At 35.0% G+C, this 21,288-nt stretch overlaps 3 protein-coding genes across 4 annotated transcripts in view; 1 reads left to right on the forward strand and 2 right to left on the reverse strand.

The window, feature by feature from the left end:
• Nucleotides 1-3,535, reverse strand: part of LOC111452858 (formamidopyrimidine-DNA glycosylase) — a 5,215-nt gene extending 1,680 nt beyond the window's left edge. The window contains exons 1-8 of one of the 2 annotated variants that reach the window (XM_023093773.1): nucleotides 3,189-3,535; nucleotides 2,640-2,691; nucleotides 1,974-2,031; nucleotides 1,696-1,764; nucleotides 1,424-1,549; nucleotides 1,094-1,144; nucleotides 809-886; nucleotides 411-513 (exon numbers count right to left, since the gene is read on the reverse strand). In XM_023093773.1, the coding sequence (XP_022949541.1) occupies nucleotides 411-513; nucleotides 809-886; nucleotides 1,094-1,144; nucleotides 1,424-1,549; nucleotides 1,696-1,764; nucleotides 1,974-2,031; nucleotides 2,640-2,691; nucleotides 3,189-3,417 (766 nt within the window). In that variant the 5' untranslated portion in view covers nucleotides 3,418-3,535. Of the gene's footprint in view, nucleotides 1-410; nucleotides 514-564; nucleotides 665-808; nucleotides 887-1,093; nucleotides 1,145-1,423; nucleotides 1,550-1,695; nucleotides 1,765-1,973; nucleotides 2,032-2,639; nucleotides 2,692-3,188 lie in introns of both variants that reach the window. The other variant, XM_023093774.1, reaches the window with a different exon arrangement.
• A 382-nt stretch (nucleotides 3,536-3,917) lies between these two features.
• On the forward strand, nucleotides 3,918-8,130 carry LOC111452832 (NADH dehydrogenase [ubiquinone] flavoprotein 2, mitochondrial-like). Its single transcript, XM_023093737.1, has 10 exons — nucleotides 3,918-4,105; nucleotides 4,184-4,216; nucleotides 4,333-4,398; nucleotides 5,084-5,200; nucleotides 6,353-6,430; nucleotides 6,554-6,659; nucleotides 6,946-6,992; nucleotides 7,374-7,451; nucleotides 7,553-7,618; nucleotides 7,740-8,130. The coding sequence occupies exons 1-10, from the start codon at nucleotides 4,049-4,051 to the stop codon at nucleotides 7,845-7,847; spliced, it is 756 nt and encodes a 251-aa protein (XP_022949505.1). The 5' UTR covers nucleotides 3,918-4,048; the 3' UTR covers nucleotides 7,848-8,130.
• Nucleotides 8,131-8,961: 831 nt separating this feature from the next.
• On the reverse strand, nucleotides 8,962-16,242 carry LOC111452326 (protein TOPLESS-like). The gene is made up of 26 exons (XM_023092981.1): nucleotides 16,088-16,242; nucleotides 15,484-15,611; nucleotides 15,214-15,393; nucleotides 14,988-15,101; nucleotides 14,754-14,912; nucleotides 14,405-14,582; nucleotides 14,191-14,317; nucleotides 13,954-14,063; nucleotides 13,668-13,833; nucleotides 13,476-13,585; nucleotides 13,328-13,397; nucleotides 13,175-13,248; nucleotides 13,002-13,097; nucleotides 12,817-12,912; nucleotides 12,600-12,727; nucleotides 12,243-12,477; nucleotides 11,997-12,158; nucleotides 11,806-11,904; nucleotides 11,513-11,659; nucleotides 11,314-11,424; nucleotides 11,013-11,192; nucleotides 10,804-10,932; nucleotides 10,627-10,722; nucleotides 10,201-10,389; nucleotides 9,940-10,106; nucleotides 8,962-9,487 (listed from the first exon to the last, which is right to left on the reverse strand). Exons 2-26 carry the CDS (start codon nucleotides 15,561-15,563, stop codon nucleotides 9,274-9,276), a joined length of 3,417 nt encoding a protein of 1,138 aa, XP_022948749.1. The 5' UTR covers nucleotides 15,564-15,611; nucleotides 16,088-16,242; the 3' UTR covers nucleotides 8,962-9,273.
• Nucleotides 16,243-21,288: the final 5,046 nt, after the last annotated feature.

Below are 21,288 nucleotides of genomic sequence, written 5' to 3' on the forward strand. Positions count from 1 at the left end.
GGGGGGGGGGGGGGGGGGAGAGATTAGGAAGGTATTTGTAAGGGCATAGTAGTAATTAGTTTGGAGTGTCTGGGTAATAAATAAGGAGCGTTAGGGACCTTAGTGGATCATTCTTAGTGGGATTGTCCAGTCAGGGACTTGAAAGAGAGATAGCCCTCTCGAAAGTAGTTTCACTTTGGTATCGCAATATATTAGTATCTTGTGTTTTCTTTGTTTGGGCACCTAACAAAAGCCTGAAATGGTCAAATAAAAGCAGTACAAACTTCCATTCACGAAAAAAAGTGTGCATGAAGTTCATATTTTTCTTTTCGTCAAACAGAGATTAATTGAATCTGAACAAATTCATGTCTAAATAATTTCAGAACACTAGAAATCATGAAACTCATGTTGACAAGAAATAAAGAGCCAACCATCAACAAAAGCCTTGCCAGGCTTCTTTTCGCGTGAATGGAAAATCCAATTATTAGGAAACCGACTACTATCTGCTCCAACTTCAAGCGCTTTTTCAATTACCTGTGAAAACAGTTGCTTCATCAAAATGATCAAATATCTAACTAGGCTTACCATTGACCTTCCCAGGCTTTTTCCCCCACCGAAAATGAAACAACCATTCTTCAGGAAAGTTGTTGGACTCAGCATCAACATCAACTGCTCGTTTAAGGACCTACAGGTGGTTCCTCCATACTTTCCATGAAGACTGAATGTTTTACTAAAAAAACTCAACAGAGTGCAGCATGCCTTAACTCCAAGTAGGGCGGCAAGGTTTTGGGACGATTTGGATGGGGGAGAGAAAAGAGCAAAGCCGTACCTCTTGTATGCTCTTGTGCAAAGCTGCACAACTTTCTTTGGATAGGGTAGCAGCACTTTGATTTGGATGAATTCTCGCCTGAGAGAATTTTTAAATAGATGTTTTTAACTGATTAGTCCTCACTCCTCATCTAAAGCCCCAAAAGTAATCTCTAGAAATGGAATTGAAAAGAGAACTGTATCCATATTTTCACACGCAGAGTAACACCATGAAATAAACCTCACCGGGCATCCCTATGATTTTAATCACATTGTATTTCAGGCTAACAAAATAAGGTGAACTTACTTGATATAGTACTTCATCTGCAACCCAATTGCCAATACCCGAAATATAGCTCTGCGAAGTTAGACAAAGACTAATAAGAATCATCATTTTAAAACTAAGCAAATAAATTTTCATTTCTAATCCTGCGTAACATTGCGGTTCATAACACTCTGGGATACTGCAACTTCACAGAGTCAGTTCTTTAATCTAATACCAAAATGATCGAACACTGAACATTACAAAACAACGCAATCCTATTGTTGAACCTCAGGGCATGGACACAGCTTCAACTAAATCTAAAAACTATGCTTTGTGAAAGTAGATTTCTGAGAAATTTGTAGAAATTTTTACCTGATCAAGCAATAGAGTCTTAATAGCCAGTTTCTTCTTGCCCAAGGATTCAACAAAGTCATCCAGTGCCATAGGCTCTAAAAGAGCATCTGGGCCAAGCTTAGATATTGGGGGCACTGAAGCTGGCTGTAAAAACAAAACTGTTAGAGAAGCTAACAAGAATGTCCATCTATTGAAAGAATGTATGAACTTAGCGGCGATTCATTACTAAAATAACCAGATCTTAAAAGAATTCATGAAATAAAGGTGATTCACGAGTCATATTGAGGTACGTCTTTCAGCAGGCAGACTTTTGCAAACCGCCTTTTGTCTGTGAAGGATAGGTCTACACCATCGTCAAGCTGCAGAAGGAGAATTCCGGGATTATGTTGTAATGACATAAAGTAGAAAGAACTGAAGAAAATTTAATCTGTTGTGTGATCATAAATATCATAAATATATCTGAAGTAGAAGGTAAATTAATATAAAACAAATGAGCTCTTTAGTATACAAAGGCTCGCAGACAATTAGTTAGCAACCTTTTACTAGTTAGGAAAACACATGATCTTACCTCAACAAAGAACTTCGAGTACTTGGAAGGCCACTCATCATCTTCATTAACCACAGACCTGTATGTATCACCATTTGTTATTCGAAAATCAATCAGAAATTACTCTTTTGAAAGATCCTTGTAATTAATGACAAAAGCACATTGATATATTTGTAAGGATGTGATTGCATAATTTGAGCAGTCTAAATCATGTTCAGAAAATATGCGACCAAAAAACCTAGACAATCGAACAAGGCTACAAGCAGTAAAATCTACAATTTCAGTCTGCAGTTCACGACTACAGGGAAAACTGTATTAACTAGATTAGGCAATTGTGTTGTCAATACACTATTCAGTATGCTGATATGAAAAATCCTTTCCAAGACATCAATGGTTGTAAATGATGTATGCAACAAAATATACTTGAAATTAGTACAAATTTGCTCTCTATCTAGTCCACTCGTATCACTCAAGGTAGTTACTATGAGTCTAACTAATTAAAGTCATCAGTTTTATATATTTTCATTATTTACGCTCGTTTTTGGTTATTTATATGAGCTTTCAGCATGCAGAATCACCAAATTAAAATCTTGAAACAAGAAATTTGATCCCTTCCAACAGAGTAACTTTTTATTTAGCTGTAATTGCACAGTGCATGAACCACAAATTTATTCTAATCAGGCTGACCTTTTATAGTTCGTGACAGCTACGCCCTTGATGTATATGGCACCCGCCATCCCTGGAGGAAACCAACACGAAAATGAATGAGACCATAGGAAGTCTAAATGGGTAAAAGAATGAGCATCATAAAGAACTATTAGGAAGAGAATGACCCAATCAACAAGGGAAATATAACAGAATGTCAACCTAAAATCAACATATACATGAAACAAAATAATGCTAAAATTTGGAAAATAATGAGGCTCACAGTGGCATCATGAATTTGGAAACTAGAGAAGAACCAAAAGCACCACTAACAATAATGCTAAAATTTAAATAGTTGAAGCAACTAATCACACTCGCATAACTCCAAATACAGCATGAATTTCGTAAATTCCCCTTACATTCATTATTCACATGAAACCAACAAAATCCAAGATTCCCTTAGTTTTTCACCCAAATAGTTCCACGAGAAATGAGGCAAAACAATCAATTTTCAATAGCAGGAGATCAAACGTTACTTCAAAATACCACATGCACCTCAAAAGAATCAAGGATATAAAGAGGGAGCAGTACCGAAGTGAAATGTAGGGAAAGGAGGAGAATCGAGGCGGACCCACATGTGTTTGCCCTTGCGATGGGCGGAGAGGATGGTTTTGCCTAAGAGCGAAGCCTCGAAGTCAGAAGGCGATATGCCGTCGATGACCTTCGAATCGTCAGCTATCACGGCCTTCTTGATGACTTTCCCGACACAATGCTCTTCAATGGCCCTCCTCGCCGCCTCCACCTCAGGTAACTCCGGCATCGTGCGGTGGTTGGAAAGCAGATAAGAAGCTTTGGCGCGCTTTTCTCTTGCTGGGGTTGCGGATGGAGGACGATGCTTTTCCGAGGGGAAAGTAGTACTGGTCGGCTGACGTTTTACTGCTGCGCTGAACGGAAATACAATAAAAATATATATATAATTTTTATTGAGTATAATTGTCCAAATTACAATATTACCCTAACACAATTTTAAATTATCATTAAAATAATTTTTAAAAATCGGCCGAGTTTTCTAAGGGTCATTTTAAAACAAATGGAAAGCTCGAGTGAAAAGTGATTTTTTTTTTTTTTTTTTTTGTCCTCTTTATATTAGGCGTTTGGGGTTTAATAATAACATTTTATTATATGTAAAATAAAATAAAATAAAAAGATATGGGCCTAAGCAATTATGTGGCCCAATATCAAAATTGGGCCATTGGGCCGAGGTAAGATTCTAAATTTATATCGTTTAATCGGCCCACTTCTCTCGATATCTCTCTCACCGTGGCGGGCACAAGCCAGTAAGCTGCTTCTTCTCCCCGGCCTCTCTCTCTCTCTCTCTCTCTCTCTCTCTCCCCCTCTCCTAGCCGGATTCGAGTTCAACTTCCAGCCCTTAAACTCGTCTCTGATCGAAAATGCTAGGTCGTCTGGCTGCCAATCGTCTAGCTGGAATTCGTCAAAGTTTCCGTCAGGTGTTCTTTCACTTTATTTTATACTCTCTCTTCCATTCCCCGATTGCCTTTTCTAATTTGTGTTTATGTCTGTTGCAGACTTCGCGATGCTTCTCCACTGCCCTTAACTACGTGAGTTCGCGACTGTTTTTTCTTCTAATTTTTTATTTTACTCTGTTGTGTTGCGTGAATTTAATGAAATACCCAATTTTTGTCGGTCTAACGAGTGGGAATTTAATGTGTTGCAGCATATTGATACCCCGGATAACAATCCTGATCTGCCATGGGAATTCTCCGAGCCCAACAAAAAAAAGGTTGGTGCTTTGAATGCTCTCTGAATTTTAGAATTTCTGGCGTTTTAGTTCCAAAATGGGAGTTAGCCTTTAGTTATCTAGGAAATCTGGATGGCTTCCAGATCGATATTCTTCTGTATTTGCTTGTCAGGATACTTTCGTTAAAAGAAAAAAGAAAAATAGAATATTCTGTTAACTTGATCCAACAGCTCTTAAGGGATAGATAATACTTGTTTTGGGATAAGAAACAATCTGCTACGATTTGTTGTTTTTAGATGCATGGCTAGAATGATGCATACCAGTGCACTTATTCTTCGGTTTTTGATGCTTGGAATGTTGCTGAGGATTTAACCAAAATAATGCCCAATATACGTGATGTCACAACATAATTGATAGATAATTTTGAAAGTCTTTACCCCCCGAAATCCTGATATCTTAACTATTATCGTGGGTTCAGTATTAAAATCCACATCGTCGTTGGAAATGGGTGGACATTTGCTTTATCTTTGTGCTCCTACATTTTGAATTTTCAATATTCTTCATTTGTAATGGGTGGAAGCTTAAGTCTCTTTGTAGAGATGGATTTTTTGGTGGGTTTAATATCATTGCACGTTGCCATATTTGGTTTCGTTTTACATCCATTCCTACTGATGTTTGCTGGAGTGTTTTTCAATTTTATGGGTTAGTTGATTATATTCGTATACAGGTTGCAGAGATAATCTCCCACTACCCCTCCAACTATAAGCAATCTGCAGTCATTCCTTTGTTAGATCTAGCACAACAGCAGCATGGAGGATGGCTTCCTGTTTCTGCAATGAATGCAGTATGTTGCTCTATGCTTTCAAGAAACTCTTACATTTCATGTGGTGTCAGTAATGTGAAACATTACCCCAAAATGAATGAAAATTCTTTAACATTCAACAATCATAATCTGATGTGATTATTTCTGTGGTCATAACGCATAAACTGAATTTAAACCATGGATTGGTCCGGTGGTCAATAAGAGTCATGGGAATAACAAAATCTATCTTCTATATAGCTCCCAATGAACTCTTTTTTCCTCCTTGGTCCTGTATACCTTCTGTTGGAGGAAATTTAATCCCTTCCAACTGAAATTACAACTAGCTTTTTATTCAACAAGAAAAAAACAGTAGATGGAGATATGCCTTGCTTACTGCACTTCCAGAAATAGTCAAAATTGTGCATACAGTCCCTGCAAACACTATCTCAAATATAGCTCCCAAGGAACCCTTTTTCCACTTAGGTTCTGTTTACCTTCTATTGGAGGATACTTAATCCCTTTCAATTGAACTTTTTATTGATATAGTGAAAAGGAACAAAAATATTCAAAGGAGGCAACCTCCAATAAGGAGTGAAAAGAGAATACTAACAGAGACATTTTAAGTGAGGTATCTTAATGCACCTCAATTAATGATGGTGAATAAGAAAAAGAAATCCTTGATCTTGGCTAAATTGAACTACTTCTCCCAGCTGCTTAGCTAATCCTTAAAAATATTTAATCTTTGATTGTGCACGAACCATGGCCCCAAAATGATTGCCTCAACTGCAATAGCCCAAAACAAGAGCATCCTTGGGAAGAAAACAAGCCATAAGAAACTGGAAGCTTCTTCTAAAGAAAATCAGCCTAAGAACTTAAATTAGGTGATCTTTTACACAGGAGATTCATACTCTCAAAATTCGTAGATAACAACCTTGCTAGCGTTTCTGTATTTAAATTTGTCAAGTGCATCAGCTATACACAATTCATTTGCTTTCCAATATTTGAGAAACTCGTAATCATAAAAAGGAAAGCCCTTCAATTCTTGTAATACTTAATCACAAAAGTATGCACTTTATAGATTTCCAGTGATTTTTCTTTTATTATTGATTATGAGTTGATTAGTTGTTTTAAAGTGTATGTCTTTGGTTTTGATGGATGTTATGTCAATATTTTGTTGTAAAATGATTGACACAGGTTGCTAAGGTTATTGAGGTTGCTCCTGTCCGTGTATATGAGGTTGCAACATTTTATTCAATGTTCAATCGAGCCAAGGTGAGAGAGAATGAATAGGTCCATATTGTTTCTCCAATATTTTTCATTTTGGATTTCTGATATTTCTACTTATAGAATTGTGCAACTCAGCTCACCTGCTGAACTTCATCAATTGATATTCAGGTGGGCAAGTATCACTTATTAGTTTGTGGCACTACTCCATGTATGATTCGTGGCTCTCGAGAAATTGAAGATGCTTTATTGAAACACTTGGGAGTGAAACGCAACGGTAAGTGTCATGCAGCAGTATTCATGGAAAGATGGGACAATTATTTCAAGTGATTAAAAATTCAAGAGTTTAACTTAATCAAGTTATTAATGTTTAGGTGGTACATTTATGCTCACAACATTTGATCTTGTACAATTAACAATATAAATTCTGCCACAAAACTTTTACAACAGTAATGAAAGTTTAAACCATACTGTATGCATATAGTTTTTCAAATTTTTATTATTTTACATTCTATTAAAACTTATACATTTGAAGATAAGCCCATAATATTTGTCATGTGCAGAAGTAACAATGGATGGTCTGTTCTCTGTTGGAGAAATGGAATGCATGGTGAGCTTTCTTCTTTTTTCTCTCATTCTATTTTCTTGGATTCAACCTTGACCTTCTTTACGGTTTTTTCTTATATAATAGCATAGCATAGCTTATTGGAGTCTAGCTCTGTCTCACTGCTAGCCCTGCTCTTGAGTAATTTGGCTATAGTTCATCCCCTTGTTAATTTCTGTCTCAATGTTTACTTCTATTTCTCCACGTAATGCTGGTCAAGTTGTCTAGATAAGTTCCTGGATTTTTGTCATAAGTTGTCTAGATAGTTCCTGGATTTTTGTCATTCTTCTTTCAACCTCTCTTTCTATATTCTCTTTTGAAGTATCGCTCTAAGTTGTCCGAGTTACCTACGAAGATACTGATCTGATATCTGCTAATTGTCTGTAGGGATGTTGTGTTAACGCCCCAATGATTACAGTCGCGGATTACTCTAATGGATCTGAAGGATACTCATACAATTACTATGTGGGTGCAGCATAATATTTTTCATTCAACCAAGTAAAATGGACTGTCTGTACTCAAAACACAAGTATTCTCATGAATTTATGCGTATTTTCCATTTTCAGGAAGATGTCACTCCCAAACGGGTCGTTGAGATAGTAGAGATGTTGAGAAGAGGGGAGAAACCACCGGTAAGATAATCAACCAGCTGGCTATCATCCAGTACCTGTTCTAGTTCAACGATTTAGTTTATGTAATTTTCTCCACAATGCTGCTTCATTTAACATGCAACATCTCTGTCCCATATTTCAGCACGGAACACAAAACCCAGGTCGCATAAGGTGCGGACCAGAGGGAGGAAACACGACCTTGCTAGGCGACCCGAAACCGCCTCCATGCCGAGACCTCGACACTTGCTAAAAACGCCTCCATGTACTTTCGCCAATAATTCAAATCTGGGATGTAATCAATCATCAAGCTTTGGTAGATTGTTGGTTATAATTATGTTTTCAAATTCTGAAGTGCCCACCCCCATCAGAAAAAATAATGATTCTACTTTACTCCCGGAATGGATTCTGATGGATTTTTTCAATAACACAATGCCTTCTTGTTCTGTTGTCTAAGCTTTTTGAACTTTTGTATAAGCTACAGACGACTTGAGCAATAACCTCATCATGTAATTGTGTTATTTTTCCTGTTCAAAGTGTGTTAAACATTAAAAAATATATATATAGTCAGACACTTTTTTATCATTTTAAAGGGCTACCATGAATCATTTTTTGCAATTATTTAATTTCTTAGTATATTACTCATACTTTCATTATAAGACTTTTACACCCAAAACAAAACAAGAAATCTCTAATTGAATGATTGAGAAATATTTCTTAAGTTCATAGGTCAATGATCCTTTTAAAGCCAGTGGGTGGTAAGATCGAAGTCTTTCATATTTCTTCTGTATTGACCTTAATTCCTCTTCTCAACTGGTTCAGAGCATCCAAAATCATCGCAATCAGTCTCACAGCAATGGATTTTATTGAGAAGATGGTAGAGGAAGATTCAAGAATTGAACCCAGAAAGGAACCTTTTTTTTAAAGTCCATATCAGTTGCTTTTACTTGTCAGTGACAAGTTTACCAATTGGACACGACTGAGTTGTCTCAATATTATTCACCAAATTCTCTGCTTTTGTAGTCCATAAAGAATCTTCCTCCATGATTTCAACCCAGAAGGCTGAGCTAGAATGAGCTTCGTCTCCAAAGATTTTAACTATCTAAGTTGAGCAAATATGGAGCTCGAACAATAACATATAACATTAGTTTAAATGGTACAAATAAGAACAAAATAGTTATATTTAAGAGAAATTTCTAAATAGATCTTAAATTTTCTGGTTTGGATCTATCTAAGTTGAGCAAATATGGAGCTCGAACCATTCGATCCTGGTTCAAATCTATGAAGAGCACTAGCAGAAGGTAAAAAATGGAAGATAATAAAATAACAACAAAATAGTTGTAAGAGAGAAGAAAATTGAGAAGAGATTCATGAGTAAGAAGGTCATTTGACTATTAGTAATACTCCTGCAGAATGTTAACTTACACAGAATCTGAGGAAAGAAGATAAATCTACATCTTTTGCTGTTTCCTTGAGTAAAAAACTACATATCATGAACAACAAACTGGGGAAATGAAATATCAACCTCAAAGCCAAAAAAAAATATGACAAAATACAAACATGGCTAACAAATGTTCAGGGAGAAGAAAAAAAAGGGTCAACCAGTTAAAATCTGAAGTATACCTAAAGTTGGAGGGCCAGCAACCAAGCATGTAAAAGCACTCGTGCTAGCTGCTCGATCATCTTGGGGCTTGATCTGAACCTGAAGCTCCGACTGATGGAGTCGTCGGCACACTTGATGCTGATCCGTTTTCAACGGGCGGAGGCATCCCCCATTTCCCTTCTGATTCGAGAGGTTCGAAGACGTGAACCCCACCATCTGACAGCCCTAAAGCAAATTGGTTTGCTTCTTGGGGATGTGCTGCAATCACTAGTGGTTGAACAGAAGCATTGCTGAAAAGGACGTGTTAGGTGAAATGTAAGAGAAATGGAGATAATGAGTTCAAAATTTGAATACAAAGTCGTGCTCTTTTCCATTTCTGGAACATGAAAATGACAAGAACCATTATTGTTTCGTGTATATAACCAAGCACCGAGTTCACATCATGTATTAACTGAAGCTAACATCGTGTCATACTTTTCATTCACATCAAACATTAGCTAGGGTGAACTGAAAAGCAGTATCACGTTAATTGTATACTTTATACTCATCCGATGTTTTTTGGAACATAAAATAAAAATACAGCAACTGATTTCGATCAATCCATATTCAACATAACCAATGGGCGACTGAGAATAAACCATCTAACAGATTGAGTTACCATGCACATTCCAAGAGCTCATTACCGCAAAAAGATTCAACAACTTATGTGTGCCTAAACTACAAAGTAGCATGAGAGAAATACCTCACACTAGCAGGAAGATAAGCTGAAGGACTAATTCGACAACGTAATCTGAGAGTAGCAACAGTAAACACGCAGACAGTTCCATCCAAGAAGCTGGCATATATCATTTGACTGTCACAAGAGAATGTTGCGTGAGAGATTGGTGCACCAGATTCCCGCGGCGTCCACTAAAATGAGAATGAACAAAGGAGAAGTGGGTAAGGCATTGCTTCAAATACAAAACACTGATGAACGAACAGGAAGAGGGGGTAAAAGAAAGACCTGCTTTACACACTCAAGTTTGGTAGTCTCATAAATTGCAATCTGAGTCTCGTGCACAACCAGAAAGTGTATCTGGTCCTGATGAAACTGTACACGAGTGTCTGACTGTGATGACAAAGGCCTTCCACTTGGAAGTTGCAAGGATCGTGTTTTCTGCTTCTCCCACCCATCAGAGCTCCACACACAAAGCTGTATAAGCAACAAATAAATAGGTGGTTCAAAGGTAGGAATTCATTGAACTCTTCGATATTCAGTAAAAAGTTGAGATAAATGGCAAAGCTCGAATTACAAGTACAATTTCACCGGGTCAGTCTTTAGTCAAAGTGCAATATGCCACATAATTAGATTGCTACATATCTGAACACAGTGAAACCATACAGCAAAAAGCAAACCACAAAACCTACACGAGATGGTTTAAGCAGATACCTGTGCGTCGGCTCCGGATGAAACTAGCACATTCAGTAAGTGAGAGAAGGCCAAGCCAGTTATTCTTTTAGAGTGACCTTTAAGCTTGCTCTTAACCTGAATCAACAAATGATTTGATAACATAACAATTTCCACAAGGTTTAATTAGAGAAAAGGTGGTTCTTGAAGGTATTATACCTCATCCACACGGACATTATAAATTTGAATTGTGGAATCATCCATGCCAATGGCAATTATATTGTTATCTTGTGGGTGAAAGGCAAGGAATGTGGCAGCAGGTGGTGGCGGCATGAAAGTTGTCATTGTCTGCATTGCAAAGAGGTTGAGATAGGTATAACCCATCGCCAGATAATTGCAATGACCAACTGAAGAGCATTATATGTTACCTTAAATGTCATCATATTAAAGAGGGAAATCTTTCCACCAGAAGCTGACATGACGTAAGAATCATTTTTGGATAAAGCAAAGCAGGGAACAGCCTCTTCAGAACCAGTGTCAGCAACATCGTTGGTCATTAGAATGCCACTCGACGGTTGCCATAGTTGAGGCAAAACATTTGCAGTTGCCTTCAAAATAGAAAAGTGTTGATTATGTAGATACAATGGAAATTAGATTCGGACGTCTAACTAAAAGGGCTACAGAACCAGATATCAGACAGAAAACTAATAACATAATATTTTCCAATACCTTGCCAGTTGAGTTACGCTCACTTCGCGTCCATTTCCATAGCAGGTGAATAGCATTTGATGCCAATGCCAAGATTGCACTTCCAGAATTTGTGTAGATCAACCTAGATATCTAAGTAAATCAAGTACACGGTATTGTCAGAGAAGGAAGAACAAAGCATCCCAAGAAATCTTAAGAGCTCAAAATCTTTAGGACTAACCTTGTTTACTCTTAGATTCTCAGGCAGCCTCAAGGATCTACAATGAGATGGTTCGTTAATTTCAGTGAGCTTCCAAATCTTTGACTTGTCATTGGAATCTTCAGTAATTCTAGGTTTCACGTCCCCCAAACTTCGGGTATCCCCAGCCTGGCAGATTTATATGCTTGAAGTTAAATTAATCAGGGAAAAAAAAGTATGAATTCGTTGTTTCATAATTTATCCAGACATGCAGGGGACATAAAAATAAACAAGCTTCTACTAAAAACATTAATTTGCTATTAAGCAACACCAACCACTCCAGCCATACTGACGACAGAAGCACCTCTATCTGCGGCGCTACCGGCTGCTGCTGCTGCCACAGCTGCAGCAGCTGAAATTGGATTTATTGCAGGCTGAAAAATTAAATAAAAGTTAATTAGATATTTAGAAGAAGAATTAACAAAATGGTGAAGAGTTCATTCATTAAACATCTAAATAAAGCTACCTTTGTCCCAGCTTCTGACGTTCTAGATGCATCATATGAAAGATTTTCAAATGTTCGTAGTAGCCGGATTCCATCCAGGTTCGCCAAGATTTTAATTCCATTCTCATTGCCAGAAACAGCTAAAAGGGTGCCATCCTTGTTAAAGCGGATGCGTGGACTTGCCTTTGATATTATAGGGAATGAACCGGAATAAGCAAATGTCAACCATAAGTATTTAACTTCTCAGTTCACTACATGAAAACTTACTGGGAGCCCTCCCTCAGCATCTACAGTCGTTAAAAGTTGAACATTGTCCATGTCCCAGAATTTAATGGAGAAATCATCACCAGCAGCCAAAAACCGATTTTTAGTTGTATCGAATTGTACCACACCCAGAGACCGCTTGCGGAACCCTTGGTAAGTTCTCTTAACAGCTCCTTCACTCTCATTCCACTCAACAATATAAGACTCTCCATCTTTACTTGTCCCACATGAGAAGAGCCTAAAACCCCCAACCAAACAATTAAACTGAGATAGAAATAAAAATGCTGTAAAATTCTTTACCATGCACAAAAAATAGCCAAGTCTGAGCATTCCCAAAACAGCTGAGCAAGTATTCCATACCTCGTACCATCTGCACTGTAAGCCATGGTTGTGCACCAACGTCCAGGAGCATCATAGTCAACTCGTGAGCCCATATTATCATATAGCCATGCCTTTATCTTTCCATCCAGTGCTGTTGAAAAGATGAACTAAGAGAAACAAAAACAAATAGGCAACAGGTTAGGCAGAATATGCATCAAGCAGCCTCGCAAAAACTCGGGTTGCATCAAGGGCAAACCTGAATACTTTCCTTGTAGTGAGGACAAACAGAGTAAACAGGAGCCTCGTGGCCTTCAAATGTAAATTGTCTTGCACCATTGGCAGCATCCCAGACCTAACAACATCCAAAGAGAAAAGAAATGTCAACAAATGGAAGCTCTTTTCCCTTCCTTAAATGACCCAAATAAGTAAGAAATAACCTACCTTAATGGTCTTGTCATCCCCGCATGTTATGACACAAAGTTGTTTATTGGGATTGGAGAATGCTAGATCATTAACTCCACCGACATGAGCATCAATCTGATTCACAAACTTCAGTGTCATACTACAAGACGGGAAGAGTACACAATACATACAACACTCTTAATCACACTCACCTCCAGGTGCTGTCGCAGGTCATCACCACCGTGATAGGAGTATATTTGAACAATGTGCCTTGAATAGGCAACACCTATCCAAAATCGGCACTCATTCAACGACCAATGCTCACTTCAATAACATAATATTTCCAAGGAAACATACAATCTTACCAAATAATGAACCATCAGGACTCCAAATAACACGGTTTACCGATACATCAGGCTCTTTAAGTAGAGCTGCCTGGAATTCATCAAGATAAAGTAAAATTAAACTAATCGTGATAAGATTTAGCCTGCAACATTAGTATACAAGGAATACCTGTAAAGGCATTGAACATGCATTGAGATCCCAGACTTTAAAACTCCTCGAAACAAGTCGCTCCCTAGATCCAACTTCCCACAACCCTATTTCACCCACATTTGTGCCAACTGAAAAGAGATTTTTCTTCAGAGACATAATTCTATTGGTAATTTAAAACAAAATGTCGATACAAAATAAATCTAAATATACCTAGAAGCAGAGTTTGTTGGACCGGATGAAAATCCATGCTCATTGGAGATGACCCTTGATTCAGTGTCCGCATAACATTCTTCGGCAAATCATCTGGTGCATTAAAAGCCTGTGCATGACCATGACCAGCAAATGATACTGGCAGAACATTAACTGGTAGATTTACCTTCATTATATGACAAAAGAGGCAGTAAGAACAAAACCATAAGCTGAGCACAGGTGTGACATGCCTGGATTTGGACTAAAATCATGTGCGTGTACAAAATAAAGGCAAAACAGATTTTACCTCATCAGACATCCCCATAGGCTTCGGCCTTTTAGAAACAATTTCAGATTCCGCAGAAGGATAGTCTACAGAAGGGTTATTTGGTGGAGTTCGTGGATGTTTCAAAGCAGCTATCGAAGAAATAAAAATATATATTAAAAAAAGAAACTTCAATTACACATGGCCATTAGAGTAGCTTACATCAGCATGATAAGATAATAACCACGTGGCACCTAAATGCATGGGAACGTAACTTACCCGGCATAGATGGAGCACCAAGACCAATGGCACCTCCACTAGAAACTGCAGGATGAGTAACGGCTGAAGGGTTGGACATCCAACCAGCAAGCGGTGCTGGAACTGGTGCTGCTGTAGGCTGAAAAGGCTGAACAGAAAAACACAATTCTTTAAGGAGCATGTTTAATTACTTGAATAAAGACAATGAGATTACCAATTACAATAGATAACCCACCCCATGAGCACCAAGAGGAGGAAAACCTCCAGGTTTGGGTAAGGATCCAAGAAGTGGATTGTTCGCCGGAGAAGGAGCCCGAGCACCATTTGGTTGTCCACAAGAATGATCCACAAAAAGGGTTTTAATATCTGGATTTGGTCTAGGGTTTTTACAAAGTTGATGCTGCCAATTTAAGCTGCAATTTACATATTGATTAAATGTTTCAACATTAAATTCATTAAATACAAATGATTAAGAAATTTGAGTCTTTTGAACAAGAAACTAAATCACGGTGAAGCAAAGGCCGCATGCATTGAAGGAAGGAGTACACTACATGAAAAAAGAATCAAGAGTGCCAATAAATCACCTTTGATTAATAAGAGTACGCAATCTTGAGTTCTTAAGGTGAGGAAACTGCAATTTATCACGGAACAAAGGATTTGCTTCAATAAGCTTCTTCAACTCAACCAACATAATAGCCCGAGCAGACTTCGTATCGCCATACTTCGACAATTGTTCATTTTCCCTATAATGAGGCAATGCATTACATTACCAACTAGCTCTTCTGCAAAAATCATATCCTGTTAATGTAATGCCATACCTAAAATTCTCCAGCGTCAATAGCTGAGTAATCTCCTTGAAAAGTTCTTCGTTAAACGTGGAAAAAACTTTTAAATCCTTTACTAAAATATCTACTGCCTTGGAGCGGTCATGCCTGATACAATTGAGAAAAAAAATTTGAAACAATCTTACTAAAAGGGAACCCAGGAGATGAAACTTCAAATTTATAGCCACAGAAACCAAGAAAATGGAAAATGTGAGCTTACTTGTCCAATGCCTCAAGATATTTCTGCTTCCTAATCTCAAAAAATATTTTCATTGAATAGCGATTATCATCTACTTTCGTAAAACCAGAGAGGTATCTCTCAACTTCGTCCCAGTTCCCATTATGAACCTCGTCTTCAAAGTATTTCATATTGAAGAAAAACCCAGATTCCTGCTCAAGCCTATTTTGGAAAATAAAGCAATTAATACTGCAAATTCAAGCACAAAATACTGAAAAATTAATCCAGAAAAAAAAAACTAAAATATCCCACTTGTGAACTGTCTCCTTAAATTTTTCCTCATCGAGAAACTGTAAAATCAAGAACACCAGCTCCCTGCTGAGGGACGACATCACAACCGCCTCCGTTTTTAACAGTAATGGCAGAAAAGACCGCTAGATCTGGAAAATGAAATTCAAAGAGAGAAAAGTTAGAGATCGAGCAAAATACCTAAAGAATCAAACAGGAAAAGCGGGGCAGTGAGAAAAAAATTTCTCGTCAGAACGGAAAAATCAGAACACGCTGCCAAAAATTACCTTCAACAAGTAACCAATAGAAACAAAATCGAAGGGATAAATTACGAGAAGAAATAGGTGAGAGGCATATTGGTGCGACGGAAATTGGTCGAAAAGGAAAAATAATTTTAGGGTTTTCTATAAACAGAGAAGGAAAGCGGCTTTAAACCCTACAGGAATCGAAGATGCAAAAGAGCAAATAATGGAGAGAGAAAGGATGGTTAACAGGTGAAGCATAAAAAAGAAAAGGGAACAAAAATTACAAATCCAGAACCAAGAAAAAGCTAATAGATTCGACGAACACAGAGAGAGAAATAGCAAGATAGAGAGAGAGAGAGAGAAAGAGAGAGATTTCTTCATACCTTGAAAACAAAACGAGAACGAACATAGAAGGGTTAGTTCAGACAACAAAAAAGAAATACACACAACTCAGAAACAGAGAGAGAGCTTAGAGAAATTTTCTCTCTCTTCTTTCTCTCTCTAGAATGAAGACTTTCACTCTCTCTTCTCTTCTTTCCTTCTTTCTTTCTTCCTTCTTCTTTTCTCTCTCCCAAGCTTTATCTCTCTCTCTCTCTCTCTCTCTCTCAAGAAACATACATGAACTTGCAGAAATGGTGATTTTATATAGGGACCAGGAGACAGCTAAAGCAGATGATAAGCACACTTACTTATCTCCGGATAAAATAAGAAAATATTAAAATATATATAATCTATCAAGTTATAACTACAGTCACGATGCGTGATAAGTGCAGATTGGGTGGGCCCCGCTTAGCCGGCTTGATTTTGTCGAGTTCATCAGCGCGGAATCTGTGAGCTGAGTAAATAAATTAAAAAAACAGTTATTTATTCACCTCGGGAAAATTATTGGCTAAATCTTCAAAATGATCTGTAAATCTTTCAGATAATTCTTCTTTTATTACCCTAAATATTCTTATAACTCCTAATTACCATTTTATCCTTTAAAAAAAATATAATTATATCCGAAAACTTATTTTTCATTTTTTAAGAAAACAAATATATATTTTTGGTAATTTGTTGAACTAAAAAAAATTAAAAACAAATTCAAAATACAGTTTTTAACTCAACGATATTAATAACATGGATATGATCAGGTGTGTAATAGACCAACACGTTCGAAGAATCTAAACCGTTGGATCAAAAGGTCAACCAGTTCAGTTCAAATCTCCGAATTATCAATGGCTTCCCGGCTTCCAAATTTCAGAATTAAAAAATATATATATAATCAAATAAATTACTCGCTCAGATCCCCCAATAAACGACAAGATTTCTCGGGAGAGGGACCCCCAAATTTTGGCCCTCAAATTTTTATTAAATTTACACAGCCTGCCACTGGGACCCACTCCAAAGAGAGATGCGTTACTTATTATATCACGTGATACAGTATTACGCTTCATGATTGCGAGACGTGAAAGATATGCAATGTTCACGATATTTTCAAGATCGCGCGGGATACCGCGATATGTGAGACATTGAGTTGGATCGGGGTTAGGCAGTGGCAAAGTTGTAATTTAGAAACATGAGTAGGGGCTGTTTGGTAAAAGATGGTGGGTGAGCCCCTTGTTGTCCCTTTCCAGCGGTACGTACGTTACCTGAAATTATTTTCCAAGCTTTTTTCCCCGTTTCTTGACTTGTGATTGGCTAACCAAGATTTTTCCAATATTTCATTTATTTTCATTAAATTATTAATATTCATATCGACAATTTTTTTATTATTAGTATAACTTACCCCACGTACTACATTTACTTTTTACCCTAAGATTAATGTTCAATTTATTCTACAAACCATCCTATATTTATTTATTGAACTCTTAATCAAATTCTAAGTTTTAATTACTTTAATAAATAAATATGTTTTATTGATTTAATTACTTTTTTATAGTACGAACCATCCATACTTATTTTATTTTATTTATTTTTGTATATACCGACTTAGTGTTTACCTTGGTCAATGAATTTGAATAGTCCTTGACATGAATGAATATTAAAAAATTATTGCCCATAATAGCAATATATATATATATCTACATTTATGTTGTAGGAGAACATTTGATATCATTTATGGATTGAGAATAGTATTTCAAAATAGTTGAGCTAAAATAATTAATTATAAAAGTACGCATTTTCAATATATATATTTAAAGTACAAAAAAAAATTGACTTAAATAGCTAATTCAACCTATTCATTTTAATATATATTTTGTATTAAGAAGTCAGAGATTTGAATATTTATATTAAAAAAAATAAATATATAGTCTACTCAATGTGTGAACATGAGTATGGAGTGTTGTTTTTTTCCTTAGAGTCCTACCCCAAATGGATAGTAAATTTTCGGACAAGCATAAAATAGGGACCACGTATGCAACGGTTAGAGAGCGGAACGAAACATTTCTTATAAAAGTGTAGAATATTTCAAAACTGTGAAACTGACATCAATACGTTTAAAAAAAACAGTACTATTATATATAGAAGTGTCATTTTCGAGAGGAGGTAAACAAAAAGTTTGTACTATTTGATGTCAAAAATGGGTAACCTTAACCTAAACCTAAAACCCCAATTATTTCTCACATCCCATGTGAGAGAGAGAGATATGTCTATCCCTTCCTTTTTCTAATGTCAAATCATTTTACTTCCATTATCATATTTTATGTATTAATTTTTTCTTTTAAGCGAGAGTGAAAATTATTCCCACATATCAATACGAGTCATTCCCACATGTTTTGTCCTCATTCACACGCATCTTAGGAAAATTCTTAGAATATCATCTAATATAAAATTGTTATAAGTAAAACACGCTTAACCACATACACTTATAACTAAATAAATTTTGGAAGAAAAAGAATTGAGAATAAAATCTTTAAAAAGAATATCGGTTTGCTTCTATTATTATTTATTTTCATTGTAAAAAAAGAAAATAAAAGCTTTTTTCCTTTTCTTTATTTTAGTTGAAAAAAAATAGATGCCTTTTATTTACTATTTTCCACTTTTTTGTTTTTGTTGCAGTACCAAAAAATTCCAACTTTTAATCCCATGTGATATATAATTTAAAAAATAAAAATAAAAGTATTATCATTTTAGAAATGCCTCACACTTTATAATAAATAAAAGTGGAAATTACTTTTTTTTTTGGTTGGTAAAGTTTGGAATATAATTTTTATTTGGATTAAATTTTAAATTTAATTTTGGTTTGTTGCTTAATTTGTAAAACCTCATGTTTTTTATTAAAAAAAATTAATTAAATTTTTTTATTTATATTTTTTTTGTAAAAAAAAACGACAGCAATGACGATAATAGCAAAATAGTAATAAAAATCACGACCATATTCGGGTTATTTTAGCTACCTACCTATCTACCTATAATATAAAATAAACTTTAGGACAAAATTATTTAATAAAATAAATGTAAAATGGTTTGACACGTGCCAAACCACCTTTATGATCTTTTTCAATTCAATAATTGTACCCTAAGAATTAAACGGCATAAATAATTTTTTTTACTTATATATAGAGATTAATGAATACAATAGATTTTGTAACCGAACTTATTCACGAGTTTTGTGTCAAGCAAGAAAAACAGAGAAACACATGTATTGGCATAGATAACCGACCCTCGTTTTACTTCTAGCCACCCGTTACAAGCTCGAAAAGTCCGGAATTCTAAATACAATGAACCCTCGAAAATAGAGAAAGGCACGAAGGGTTTCCGCAAACGCTTCCCCAATTCCTGTAAAGTTAAACGTTAGTTCAATGTATCTTTATATAAGCGGAGTCAATTTTATCTAATAAAATATATTTTATATGAAATTCATTAGTATAATAATTTTATTTTTAAAAAAAATATAAAATGCAAAGCAACAAATAGTAATGAAAAAAAAAAAAAAAAATTAATAAGTTATTTGACCATGATTAAATTTAATGTTAGGAGTTAAAAGTTCATGCACAATGGGACAAGAGGATTGATGAGATAGGATGTCACTTTCGGCAATATCTATTTAATTCTTTTTATTTATTTATTTTTATAATAGTACGAAATATAAAATTATTTAATGCTACTTTTAAGTTTCGCGATATATTCACGTGAAATGGTGTTATCGCGATAAAATAAAAGTATCGTAGCTCTCATTTCCCGGGGTGAGAGTTGTCAGTTGTCAGAATAGTGGGACTATTTTTTTATTTTATTTGGAAAGCGACCTTACTCTATAAATGACCATTTTTCTCTCTCTACAAATAATATTTTCTCTCTCATCCTATACATTTAATATTTATTTATAATAAGATCGAGACAAGTCGAAATCATATATTAAAATAATAATAATAATAATACTACAACCATAACTTATTAGCTAAAATATTTATTGTGTAAAAAATAAATTCGTAGAAGATTATATATTTGATATTTATTTATTTATTTATTTGAAGCATAATTATAATAATAAAATTTATGAAAAATTGAATTTAAAAAAAGGTTTTTTTTATTATCGATCAACATCAATGGAACATCGACTCCACATGGTGGAATTTTTCAGGAACAAAAAATGCCAAAGAAACGTGGTCAAAAGAAGGCCATTGGTTTGCATTAATTAATTAATTAATATTTATATATATTGACCCATATGTATTATTATTATTATTATTATTAAAGATCTTATCAAATTTTTTGGACTTCCATATTGCATTAAATGCTTCAAATTCATCCTATTCATGGTCTAAGTTGTGAGGGCATTATTATAAATTACAAATATGATTCCAAAAATTCTAAATTAATCTTTATGATTTAATAAAATATTTATAAAAATCAATTATATGGTCCATGCATTATATTAATAATATTATAAAAAAAATGAAAGATTTGAATTTTTAATTTATATAAATAAATAAATAAAATTAAGCTTGTGTTTATCATATAAACACAATCTCAGCATTTATTTAACTTTATTAATGACATGACATCAATAGATTATATATATATATACATAAATTTGGCTTTTTTCTAAATAAATAACTAAAACCCACATTGAGAAAAATTAAAAATTATAATTAAAAACAAAGACAAAGCATGAACAAGTGGGTCCCAGTTGAGATACCTTAATTAGTGGAGTGTACAGTGCAGACTGTCACAATGTCTTCCGCCCTTTTATTTATTTATTTTATTATTTTTCTTTCACTCTTTATATTTAATTCCTATTCTACCTCTATAAAATAAAAATAAAAAACTAAATAGTTATAAATAAAAATTTTAAAAAATAAATTATCTTAAATTTAACAACTACAAATAATTTATAACCTATATAGTCATTACATATTTATTTATAATTTAATCATCACTATATTTCGAATTAGACTATTTATTCCATAAATTTTTTAATAAATATTTTAAATTAAAATATGAAAATGGAATGACATAAAATCTAACCCAAGATCGTTGAAAGATGCTCTCAAACAAAGGAACGTAGAGATTTTAAAATAAAAAAGGTAACGTTAGAAAAAGAAAAAAAAAAGAACATTATACTTATTCTTCGAGCAAATGAAACCTTTTATCATATAGC

Source organism: Cucurbita moschata, unplaced genomic scaffold (genome assembly GCF_002738365.1).
Source record: "Cucurbita moschata cultivar Rifu unplaced genomic scaffold, Cmos_1.0 Cmo_Scf00014, whole genome shotgun sequence".
NCBI classification, from domain to species: Eukaryota; Viridiplantae; Streptophyta; class Magnoliopsida; order Cucurbitales; family Cucurbitaceae; genus Cucurbita; species Cucurbita moschata.

Bases quoted from the DNA above. Each gene is read 5' to 3' on its own strand.
- LOC111452832 (XM_023093737.1), top strand. From the start codon at position 4,049: ATGCTAGGTCGTCTGGCTGCCAATCGTCTAGCTGGAATTCGTCAAAGT. The intron at 4,399-5,083 runs GTTGGTGCTTTG...ATTCGTATACAG, and splicing joins CCGAGCCCAACAAAAAAAAG to GTTGCAGAGATAATCTCCCA. The intron at 7,619-7,739 runs GTAAGATAATCA...CCCATATTTCAG, and splicing joins GAAGAGGGGAGAAACCACCG to CACGGAACACAAAACCCAGG.
- LOC111452326 (XM_023092981.1), bottom strand. From the start codon at position 15,563: ATGTCGTCCCTCAGCAGGGAGCTGGTGTTCTTGATTTTACAGTTTCTC. The intron at 14,064-14,190 runs GTAAGTTACGTT...TTTCTTCGATAG, and splicing joins TGGTGCTCCATCTATGCCGG to CTGCTTTGAAACATCCACGA. The intron at 13,834-13,953 runs GTAAAATCTGTT...CATATAATGAAG, and splicing joins CTATGGGGATGTCTGATGAG to GTAAATCTACCAGTTAATGT.